The sequence below is a fragment of the Aegilops tauschii genome, chromosome 3, assembly GCF_002575655.3.
Source record: "Aegilops tauschii subsp. strangulata cultivar AL8/78 chromosome 3, Aet v6.0, whole genome shotgun sequence".
Lineage (NCBI taxonomy): Eukaryota > Viridiplantae > Streptophyta > Magnoliopsida > Poales > Poaceae > Aegilops > Aegilops tauschii.
In genome coordinates this window covers 406,496,880-406,508,527 of record NC_053037.3, presented here as the reverse complement: position 1 = coordinate 406,508,527, position 11,648 = coordinate 406,496,880, and the positions used below count along the sequence as shown (strand labels likewise).

The window sequence follows — 11,648 nt, the reverse complement described above, 5'->3', positions numbered from 1 at the left end:
AGAGGCATTGTCTCTGGATTCTCTCCAATTGTTTAAGAATTCCAGCTGGGACAGCCAAACTGCAAAGGAAGAAAATGGGTATAGATGACAGAGCAGAGTTAAGAAACTGCAGCCTTTCCCCCTGATTCAAAAAAGATGAACTAGCTGTCATTCTCCTTTCCATGCAATCAACCAATGGCATAAAATCCACCATTTTAGGCCTTGTAGTTCCCACTGGCAACCCAAGGTAGGTAAATGGCATTTTCCCAATCTGGCGGCCAAATGCAGAAGCTAATTCAGTCATGACAGCAGTGTCCACATTGATGGGAATAATAAAGGATTTGTGATAGTTCACATCCAGACCAGTGGACACAGAGAAGACCCTGAGCATATCCTTGAGAGCTATAAGATGGTCCTTGTCCGCAGGCAAGATAATAAGGGTGTCATCAGCATACTGAATCATGGGGTAATCCTGATCATGACAAGGTATAGGTAACTAAAGAATGCCCCTTCTGAACATGTCATTGATTACAGTCTGCAGGAGATCAGCAGCTAGGACAAAAAGGAGGGGAGAGACTGGATCACCCTGTCTGACACCCTTTTTGCACCTGAACTTCCTACCAGGGACTCCATTAAGCAGAATAGATGAGGTACCTGTGGATAGAATTTGCTTCATCCACAGGATCCACTTCTCATTAAAGCCCTTATATCTCAAAATTTGCACAATGGCCTCATGCTCAAGGGAGTCAAAAGCCTTTTCAAAATCCAACTTTAGAATCACAATAGGTCTCTTGGACTGGTGGCACTGGTGTAAATACTCAAAGGTCCACCCAATACAATCTTGAATTGTTCTGCTTTTTATGAAACCATATTGGTTCTTGTGGACACACTGCATAATCACCTCTTGAAACCTATTGGCTGCCATCTTAGACAAGAACTTAAGACCCATTCCTGTTAAAGAGATAGGTCTGAAGTCACCCACCTCCTCAGGGGAGGGCTTCTTAGGCACCAGAGTTATGTAAGAGTCATTGATATTTTCCAGATGAGCAGTACCCTCAAAGAAAGCCTGGGCCAGTTCATAAAAATCCTAAGAAATTATGTGCCAGCACCTTTTGAACAAAAGACCATTAAAACCATCTGGACCTGGAGCTTTATCAACTGGCATATGCTTGACAATCATGTCCATTTCCTCCTTCTCAAAAAGGCTTAGTGAGAACATCCAATCCCACAACTGGTTCAATGAGGGAAGAAAGATCAAAACCCATGTTAATTCCCCTGGAAGAACCCATTCTGTTTTTAAAACAATTCCAGATAATACCCTCCATTTGTGAATGATCAGTCACCACAGTACCATCAGGCAATTTTAAGCTAGCAATAGAATTCCTTCGATACCTCTCCGTGGCCATAGCATGAAAGAACTTGGTGTTCTCACCACCCACTTTTATGTATCTGATAGTACATCTTTTCCTCCAATAGAGACATTGAAGGTGGAGCAATTTCTCTACATGGGTTTTAACCACTATCCTGAAATTGGATTCATGTCTGTAGAGTGTTCTATATTCCTCAAGCTCATCCAAGAGCAGGATAACACTATTGCATTTACAAATTAGAGTTTTCAGTTTGGAAATGTTCTTCTGCCATCTCTTCAGACACATTCTCAGGGACTTAAATTTGTCAGCTATCCTGGCAGTAATATGGCCCTTTCTGGATTGTTTCTGCCATGCGGAATCAACACAGTCCATAAAACCCTCCAACTCCAACCAATAATTCTCAAACCTAAAGATATTAGACTTGGGAATAGAAGTTTTGATTGTAACCATAGAAAGGCACATGGTCAGAAGCAGTTCTGGCAAGAGGTAGCACCTCAGTCATGGGATAATCAGATATCCAATCAACTGAAGTGAAGAACCAGTCTAGCTGCTCAAGGAGTGGAGTATCCTGCATATTGGACCAAGTGTAGGACCTTCCTTTGATGGGCAATTCCAAAAGGCCGAGGTGTCCAATAATCTCATTAAAGATGAACATGTCATTCAAATCACCACCAGGTAGATTTCTGTTATCCACAGAACGTAAGAAATTAAAATCCCCCAGTAACAGCCAATTCTCATCCACGGGAATGTTCAGGTGATACAACCAGGTTACAAAATTATCCCTAGCTTCCCCCTGACAAGGACCATAAACCACCACAAGAGTCCACCGCTCATTGTTTTGCCTAGAAACAAACTCGATCACCACTGCAAATTGTTGGACTTGCAATAAAGTCCCACCAAATATAGACGAGTTCCAAACAACTAGAATTCCACCAGAGGCCCCCAAGGAAGGAGAGAAAGCAAAGCTGTCAAATCTCTTGGGGCAAAAGCTTTTAATCATTCTGGAATCGAATGAAGCACATTTAGTTTCTTGCAGACAAGCAATAGCACAGTGACTTTCGTCAATCTTTTGTCTAACAGCTCTTTGCCTAGCCTCAGAGTTTAAACCCCTGACATTCCAGCACAGGACATCCCAGTTTCTACAGTGATTATTCATAAAGAAATATCATAAACAAGTCTCCCATGCACATGACACACAATGTCAGATGCCCAAAAGCACATAATAGTTCCGAACCAACATTATTACATATCCAAGGATCGGAAAATGAAAACCAAACGCATAAAGCAGATTTATGGGCTTGCCAAACCCAGCAGAAGAAGAGCACACTATTCATTGGAGGCTTGATTTGCAGCAGCAGCAGGGTCCACCATAAGTGCATCCTCCGTGAGCAGAGTTGCATCAATCTCCAACTCCTTGCCAATAGCTTGCAGATGACTGATGGGAGTAGGTGGAGGAGCATCTCCAAATGCAGGGTCATCAGACATCTCTGCATAAAGGGGCTTGGCCTTGGGCTTCTTCTTCTTGGGCTGCAGAACCAGCTCATGGAAAGTGGGCTTAAACCCATCAAGCTGGGCCGAACTTCTGGTACACCTTCGAACAGATGTTTCAACAAGAGGCGTTGGCGCCAGAGTTTTGCGTGGCCTCCTCGTAGGTACACGCGCAGGAGGAGAAGGGACAACAGGCGCAGCCCTCTCAGCATCATCCACAAATAACGCTCTAGCCACAGGTCGGGCAGGTACCAGCTCCTTCCATGTCAGCAAAGGAAGATCATCTTGCTGGAAAGCAAAGTCCCAGTTTCTCTTGGTCAAAATGGCAGGCGACAGGGGTTTAGGCAGGAGAGGTTTTGGCACCTCAAACACCATTGGAGCATTCAGCAGGTTTTCAAACGAGCGCCTCCAAATCATTTCAGGGGGCAGAGGGGGACCAAAGGGGATCTTAACCGCAGGCTGATCCAAAGCTTGGACATCAAAAAGAGGAGGTTGATAGACCACAATTGCCCAGTTACTAGCATCCTCCAGGTCCGGTGCAATCTCCATTAGATCATTCAGGTTGTCAGGTGGAGCCCCATCAATGAGAACGATAGGTGCAGGGGGCACCTGAGGTTGAGCTTCAGAACTTTGGTGAGCCGAACTGGGTTGAGCCGAGGCATTCAACACCATGGATTCTTGATCCTCTACAGCAGGCTCCGCAGCAGGTTCCTCCCAGTTTCCCCAATTGTCCTCATGCACCTCATTATGTGCAGGTTCAGGCGGAGGTGGCGGCACATCGTTCCACCCCCAGAGCCGGGAATGGAGGCAAAATAAAAGGTGGCATCTCCGGGAAGGGTACACCAGGCAAGGGATGAGGATTGCCATTGATGGGCATCCAGTCTTCATCTTGGGGCATCTGTTCAGCAAAATTGGCCCCAAGGATATACAGAGGCGCCGTCCAAGACACCCTGGCACCACCCCAGGCAGCATAATCCATGAACACCACATCTCTTGGCACCAAAATATCTTCTGGAAAAGACGCAAAGACCAAAGTGCGCACAAGGTATGGATCCTCACTAATCCAATGATGAAACTTCCCAAACGTGTTGACCGCTGCCCGAATACTATCCTCATTGCGAAGATCAAGCGGAATCCCCAAGAACATGAGCAGTCCCTGACGGAAACCCTGAGCACCTCTAAAAGATTCACCCTCATCGTGTTTCATAAAACTCACAAAATGATCATTGCCAAGAGGTTGGGGCGGCATCTGAAGAAGAGAAAACCTAACTGCAGCATCCCAAAGCTCAAAAAGACCCACCGATCTAATCCAAGGCTGAGCAGACCTCAGCAACACCCCATGAGCTTGCAACCATTGAACCACTTCCTCTCTAGCAGCACCAATCTGATCGGGAGGGGGGATGGGCATTACCTCAGCTAGCATGAACTCCTCATGGCGGCGCAGAAGTGGGGTATGTGGCGTCACATAGGTCCGAGGCAGACGAGCATCACCGCCATCCACAATGTGATGGCCAGCCGGCACATACAGCAAGGGGTCAAGAGGGAAGTTGGCCATCGGAGGGGTACAACCCGGGCTGGAAGCAGACGGCGAGAACTCCGGCGGAGGAGGGGTCTCAGGCGGCGCGGTCGAAGGTGTTTTGGGACCAGGACTGATGGAACAGGGCAAAGCAGTAAATGCGGAAGTGCAAGAGGAGTCCAAGTTTGGTAAAAGCTGTGTCAGAGAGATATTCTCGGTGGGAGCTGAGCGATCCTCAGAAGTTGCAACGTTACCGGGTTTCGGTTTCCAAACCAGACCCAAAATCCTTGCAAACTTGTTGCAATCCTTTTTACCATGCCCCACCCGCAGACAAGAGGTACAATGTAGTTTAGACGTGCACGCCGCAGCAAAATGGCCCTTAGACAAGCAAATCTGACACGTTAAAATTTTGTCCACCATACCCGATACCAAGTTTTCAAAATCTTCTTCTGCTTGCTGAGAGGAAGGAATGGAAGGCCCAGAAGATAACTCCGGCTCCACTTGGACCGTGGAACGTGAAGATGACGGCCCAACATGGGATGGCACGTCCACATTCGGAGAGCCAAAATTTCCGCCCGAGATAGACGGCGACCCATCCGCAGCTGTTTGAAGATCCTTAACCGTTCCAAAAGAAATGGAGGTGGTAGTCGACGTCCACCACAGTTCAGCCGGCGGCGGGGGATGGATGACCACCCTTTCATGCGCAGAAAGCGTGTACCCCGCATCCTCAACAGTTTGAATGCAATTTTGCGTGGCCGGATAACGATAACCACGACAAGCAGGATAATTCTGGAACTTTGAAAATGAAAGCTTCTTGGCAGGGGCATGAGATGATCTTATCAAAGATTTACGGGGCTTGGTGTGCATATCCAACATGCCAAGGGTAGCTCGACGTTTGGAAGGACTAACAATGATCCACTCGGCATCACATTCCAATTTCCAAAGTTTAAACTCACGGCCCCAATTTGGGCCACCATTACCCCAAAGATGAAAGAAACATTTAAAATGATCACAAGAGAAAGAACGGAGCTTGAGAATGATCAAAGCCACAGCCTTGCAAGAAACTTGAAAACCAAAAACCCTATCCTTGATCATAAAAACCATGAACTCAATAGCAGAACCTCCGATGGCCGCCTCAAGTGCCACTGCCACCGAACCCTCAGTCAAACGAAAATCGTGCCGGCCAAAAGAAATTACCATGGTGAAGAAGCCCGTGTCATCCATGGGGTGCACCGGAAAACCCGTAGATTGAAAAACCTTTTCCGCAAAAACCAGACCCTTGGAGAAGTCCAAGCCAAGGGTGGATCCATCAGCAGAACCCATGGAGATGGGAATTAGGACGTAGATCTCAGTGCGTCGGAGAGATCTAATGGAGAGGAAATGAAATTTGGTGGCTAGGGGAGGAGATCACCGGAGGTGGTGGCGATCGCCGGGGTGGGGGTGGGAGCGCCTATCATCTAAGTAGCTACTATACTATAACATTTACATGGCTTATACCACCGATAAAATCGATAGTTTCATCAAAACAATGCATCAAAAACAGAATTTGTCTTAAACAGGACAGTCTGTAGCAATATGAACATCTACCAGACCTCTTTAACTCCAAAAATTCTGAAAACTTAGGAAAAAATAAAAAAATTATAGAAATATTATGTAAAAATTTCAGAAACTTTTGACTTTGAGTAAAAACTGAAAATTCACGCACTACAGCCAAAGTTTCTGTTTTTACACCGCACATACCAACAAGCAATCTAATCATCCTGAAGGCAAATCTTGGCACATTATTTTTATAATACAATGGATTTGTACAAGGGTATAATTATTTTTGTTGAAATGTTTCTGTAATTCAAGATTCACAAAGTTTCCATGGGCATGAACAAAGTTCAAGGCATGCTCCCGCTTCCACGGTGCTCGTCTTTCTCACTTTCACTTTTCTTTTTGTGAAGCTTTAGGTTACCCTCTATATTTTTTTGTTTTTAAACTTTATAAAGGCACTCAACAGAATAAAATGACTCTCTAAACCTTCCGGGCTGTCTCCCTGGCAGCTCTTTCTTTAAATCCATTAAGCTAGGCATAAAGTGCTGAAGTAATGTATCCACCCAGATCCAAAGGTATAAAAGCCAATTTTAATTAGCAATGATTTTTGGTTTAGTAGTGAGCACAAAGCAACATATATCATGTAATGACGAAGTCTAAATCTCTTCCTATGCATTGGCATGTCATAAACGAATAGTTCATGCACATCAAGTAAAGGCCAATACATAGCATAAGTAGTTTCTTGCAATTTTATCGTGTTGGAAACATAGAGAGGCGGAGATGTAGTTCCTCTCTCATAATAATTGCAAGTAGGAGCAGCAAGCACATGCATATTATATTCATCAAAATTATCATGTGCAATGGGAAAAGGCAACCCATCAATGTAATCCTTAATAAGTGCAAACTTCTCTGATATAGTGTAGTTTGGAGAATTCAAAAAGATAACAGGACTATCATGTATAGGTGCAATAGCAACAATTTCATTCTTAACATAAGGAACTATAGCAAGTTCATCTCCATAAGAATAGTTCATATTGGCATCATGGCCACAAGCATAGAAAGCATCAAGTTCATCAAAAAGGGATATTTCAAACGAATCAATGGGATCATAGCAAATATCATAACATTCATCCTCTCGTAAGCACGAAGGGAAATTAAACAATGTATGAGTTGCAGAGTTACTCTCATTAGAAGGTGGGCACAAGTAGCTAATCCGTTCTTCCTCCGTTTGTTCTTCGCTCACCTCATCATCTTTTTCATCCAATGAGCTCACAGTTTCATCAATTTCTTCTTCCATAGACTCCTGCAAAATATTAATCTCTTCTTGGACAATGGATACTTTCTCAATAAACTCATTAATATCAGCATTATATTCATAATTCTCATAGCAATATTTAAGTATAGCAAAATATTCAGGTCTGTAAACAACATCATCATAATCTTCATACTTTTCAAACATAGATTCAATTACATAAGCACCCTTAAAAGCAACAAATTCTTCTATTTGTTCCACATCATAGTAATCATATCTACCATTAGCATAAGAAGCCAAGGTTTCATTATCATTAAATTCACATGAAAAGGGAAGCTGTCGAGCCTTCATCCTAGAGCAACAAGTGATTTTCGTCCCATAAAAGTTTCCCATTTTGAGGAAAGCGATAATCCCTAAAGTATTCATGTTGATCCAACGTATCTCCCATTATCAAGTTGAATGGGGTTTTCTCAGGATTATCAAAGTAGTGTTTAATATTTTTCACATAGCGAGCATCGAGGGTTTTAGGAGGTTCCCCATCTCCATGAGTAGCAAGTACCACTAATTTTCTGGGTGTTTTGCGTTCCATATCCATAACTAAAGATAGAGAACAACTTAGAATAGAAAATAAAAACTACTTGCTGATAAAGCAAATAAGCACAAACGAGAATATTCACCCCACGCTATTGCTCCTCGGCAACGCGCCAGAAAAAGGTCTTGATAACCCACAAGTATAGGGGATCTTTTGTAGTCTTTTTCGATAAATAAGAGTGTCAAACCCAACGAGGAGCTAAAGGTAGAACAAATATTCCCTCAAGTTCTATCGACCACCGATACAACTCTACGCACACTTAACGTTTGCTTTACCTAGAACAAGAATAAAACTAGAAGTACTTTGTAGGTGTGGATAGGTTTGCAAGATAATAAAGAAAGTGAAAATAAAATTTAGGTGATGTTTAAATAAAGAAACAAGTAACTTAGTAAAACGAGTGTGGATTAGTGGTGGTAGGATTTGCGGAATTGTCCCTTAGCAATTGACTATGTTACTAGACCGATAGCACGTTTTTATGTGGGAGAGGCCACTGCTAGCATGTCGTTCCTTACTTGGAATTCTATGCACTTATGATTGGAACTATTAGCAAGAATCTACAACTACTAACGTTCATTAAGGTAAAACACCCAACAATAGCATTAAGACATATATTGGTCCCCCTTCAATCCCGTACGTATCAATTTCTATGTTTAAGCTGAGGCTGCTGTCACCCTTGGCCTCCAATGCATAGTCCTATCAATGTACAACTAATCCTATTATGTGATCCACACGTGTGCTCATATGATGGGCACTAAAGGACAACAACATAACCATAATGCAAGCAAATTAAACCAACCATAGCAATTCACCAATTACCGATAGGACAACAAAAATCTACTCAGACATCATAGGATGGCAACATATCATTGGATAATAGTATCAAGCATAAAGCACCATGTTCAAGTAGAGGGTACAGCGGGTTGCGGGAGAGTGGACCGCTAAATATAGATGGGGGAAGGTGATGAAGATGTCGGTCAAGATGACGGAGTTGTTGGAGTAGATCGCCGTCACACGATGATTACCCCAGCGACATTCTGCCGCCACCAGAAGAGAGGGGGAGAGAGCCCCCTCCTTCTTCTTCTTCTTCCTTGGCCTCCCCTAGATGTGAGGAGGGTCCCCCCTCTGGTCCATGGCCTCCATGGTGGCGGAGGGGCGAGAGCCCCTCTGTTGGGGATATCATGTGACATATGCCAAGGGATGGCTTATCATGGATGGGGACAAAAGTACGTCGCCGGGCTCTAGAGGCGGGAGTGAGCGAGATCGCATACGCCGGCGAATCTTACCAGGTTCGGGGCTCTCCTAGGAGATAACACCCCTAGTCCTGCTCTGCGGGGTCTCCGCATAATCACTATGTCAACAAGGTAGCTACAAGTTTGCTCCTTGAGCTGTTTGGCTAGAGGAGGAAGAAGAACAAGGCTAGCCCTACTCCACTCTATCTACGTGGTGTGTGTGTCTTATAAGGTTCTGAACCCTTTGCATGGGTGGCCTAGGGGGTTTATATAGTGTCGTGGAATTGTCACGGCAGATGTCCTTAGTGTCAGGACTTAGTCGCGAGCCCAACACATCTATGTGGTAGCTTGAGAGTGGTTGAGCGGAATCGAGAGACGCAACACAAGACAAGGATTTAGACAGCTTCAGGCCCCGGGAAACATCATCCGGTAATAACCCTACATGCTGTTTGAGGCTAGGCCTCATTATCATCATGAGGGAGTCGCCGTAAACCGGCTCTCCCAGTTATGTCTAGCCCTAAGATTATTTTTCTCCCCCTCTTTGGGGTGCCCTGCCCCTCCTTATATATGTTGAAGGGGCGGGTTACATGTAGAGTCCAACTCGGATTAAGACTTAAACTATTTTGACTTCTCTTCATTGGCTTCATAACGTCTCGGGCGTCATAACTCCTGGTGACTCTATCTGCCGGGTTATGACTATCAATCGAGTTATCATTTGTCTGCCGAGTTATGATTGTCTGCCGGTTTATGACTGTCTGCCGATTTATGATGGTCTGCCGGTTTATGATGGTCTGCCGGTTTATGATGGTTTGTCGGGTTATCATCTGACTTTAACACCTGCCGGGTTATCATCTGACTTAACTCCTGCCGGTTTATCATCTGACTTAACTCCTGCCAGTTTATCATCTGACTTAACTCCTGCCGGTTTACCACCACCCGGTTTACCGTCTGCCTTAGCCATCTGTCTTAACTGTCCGCCGGTTTACCAAGTCCCAGCCGGGTTATAACTCCGGCCGGGTCATACCGCGGGGTATATCCACGACATTAGCCCCCAGTTTAATTTGGATTTATCCATGTTAAGCTAATCCTGATCATCCTTAAGTCCTTGTCATTTCCTTCTTCTAGAAAATCCGGGTCAATAGGCCAGCTTCATAATCAATTTGCTGACATTAGTTTGTCATAGAGAAATATTGTGAAGAATAACTCCTTTGACTCAGCTCCCAATGCTTAACAAAAATATTGGTCTTTGAAATACTCATCTGATCTTCAACCGGTTTAAGAATGTAGAACTTGCCGGTTTATCATTGCAAAAGTTGCCGGTTTATAAATATTGATGGCACTGGGTCATAATTGTAGTTAACATCAAGCTTGAAAATATACCTCTTATATACCTATCACTTGTAGCCCCCAAGTCTTAAGAAGGTAGCATAACAACAGCTTAAGACTTGCTTCAATATAAATATCACAATCTTTGAAGAAATCCGGTTTGTTCATCCCAGTCATTAGTCATAAACTGAGTATTCCATATATGTAGCCCCCAAGTGCCGGGTTGTCATGCTTGCAGCAACCTGGGACTTGTAATTGCCTGATGCTCATAAAAACTTGAATTGTTGAGAGGGGCAATTGGTAGCCCCCAAGGGCTGGCTCACTACAATATGATGAGTCGGGTCTTCAATAAGGTGAGCAAAAAATGACTTTGCATTAGGCCCCAAGTGTCATGGTGCATGCTTGCAGCGACATGAGACTTGCATATTTGAGGTAATCTCAATTTAAATAATGTAGCCCCCAAGTGCCGGGTCGTAAGCCTGCAGCGACTCGGGACTATTTCCTCCATTGTAGAATAAATCATATCCATTGATAAAATAACAGCCCTTGGCTATTAGACGACTCACGCTGAAGCGGCTTTGAAAACCTCAATCGTAATACTGGTTATTGATAACCATAACAAAAATCCAGCCATGTTGGCTATTAAAGATTTGAATAATATAACCTGGTTTGAAAACCGGTTCCTGCAATATAAACCAGTATATCTATGCAGATATGATGTATGCAATGATGATGTGATGATGATGCAATGTATGATGCAATATATGATGATGTATGTGTATGATAACAAAATACTTCAATGAAACTAGCATGATAGCCACTGGAGTATCCTCGCTCTCTGTAAGCCGGCTCTCACATGACCCAATCGATGTTTTAACCTGGATAAGTTCAGGGTCTTGTTTAAAGATTGACTTATCAAGAGTACACGAGGTCGGAGTAGCATCATGCAAACAGGCAGGTTTAACCAAGTTTCAATGAAGGCGGCTTAATAGCCTGGGTTCATCCTCGCTATCTCTAAGCCGTGCCCTCACATGACAAACCAGTGTTTTAACCTTAACGAGTTCAGGGTCTTGTTTTAAAGATTGACTGTTAAGAGTTCGCCAGGCCGATCAGGATTACCTGATGAAGAAGCAGCTGGCATACAGGCAGGATGACCCGGAAGGGTTATGTCCTCTTTGGTGAATACACCTATGTTTGAACAGGAAGCCCCCAAGTGACATATTCGGTCAAGAGGGTAGTAACTCTATGTTCTATTTGGTGAATACACCTATGTTTGAACAGGAAGCCCCCAAGTGACATATTCGGTCAAGAGGGTAGTAACTCTATGTTCTCTTTGGTGAATACACCTATGTTTGAACAT

The 11,648-nt window shown here is 43.9% G+C and overlaps 1 protein-coding gene across 1 annotated transcript; it reads right to left on the bottom strand.

The window, feature by feature from the left end:
* Nucleotides 1-475: 475 nt before the first annotated feature.
* On the bottom strand, nucleotides 476-928 carry LOC141042982 (secreted RxLR effector protein 78-like). The gene has a single exon (XM_073511897.1). It carries the CDS (start codon nucleotides 926-928, stop codon nucleotides 476-478), a length of 453 nt encoding a protein of 150 aa, XP_073367998.1.
* Nucleotides 929-11,648: the final 10,720 nt, after the last annotated feature.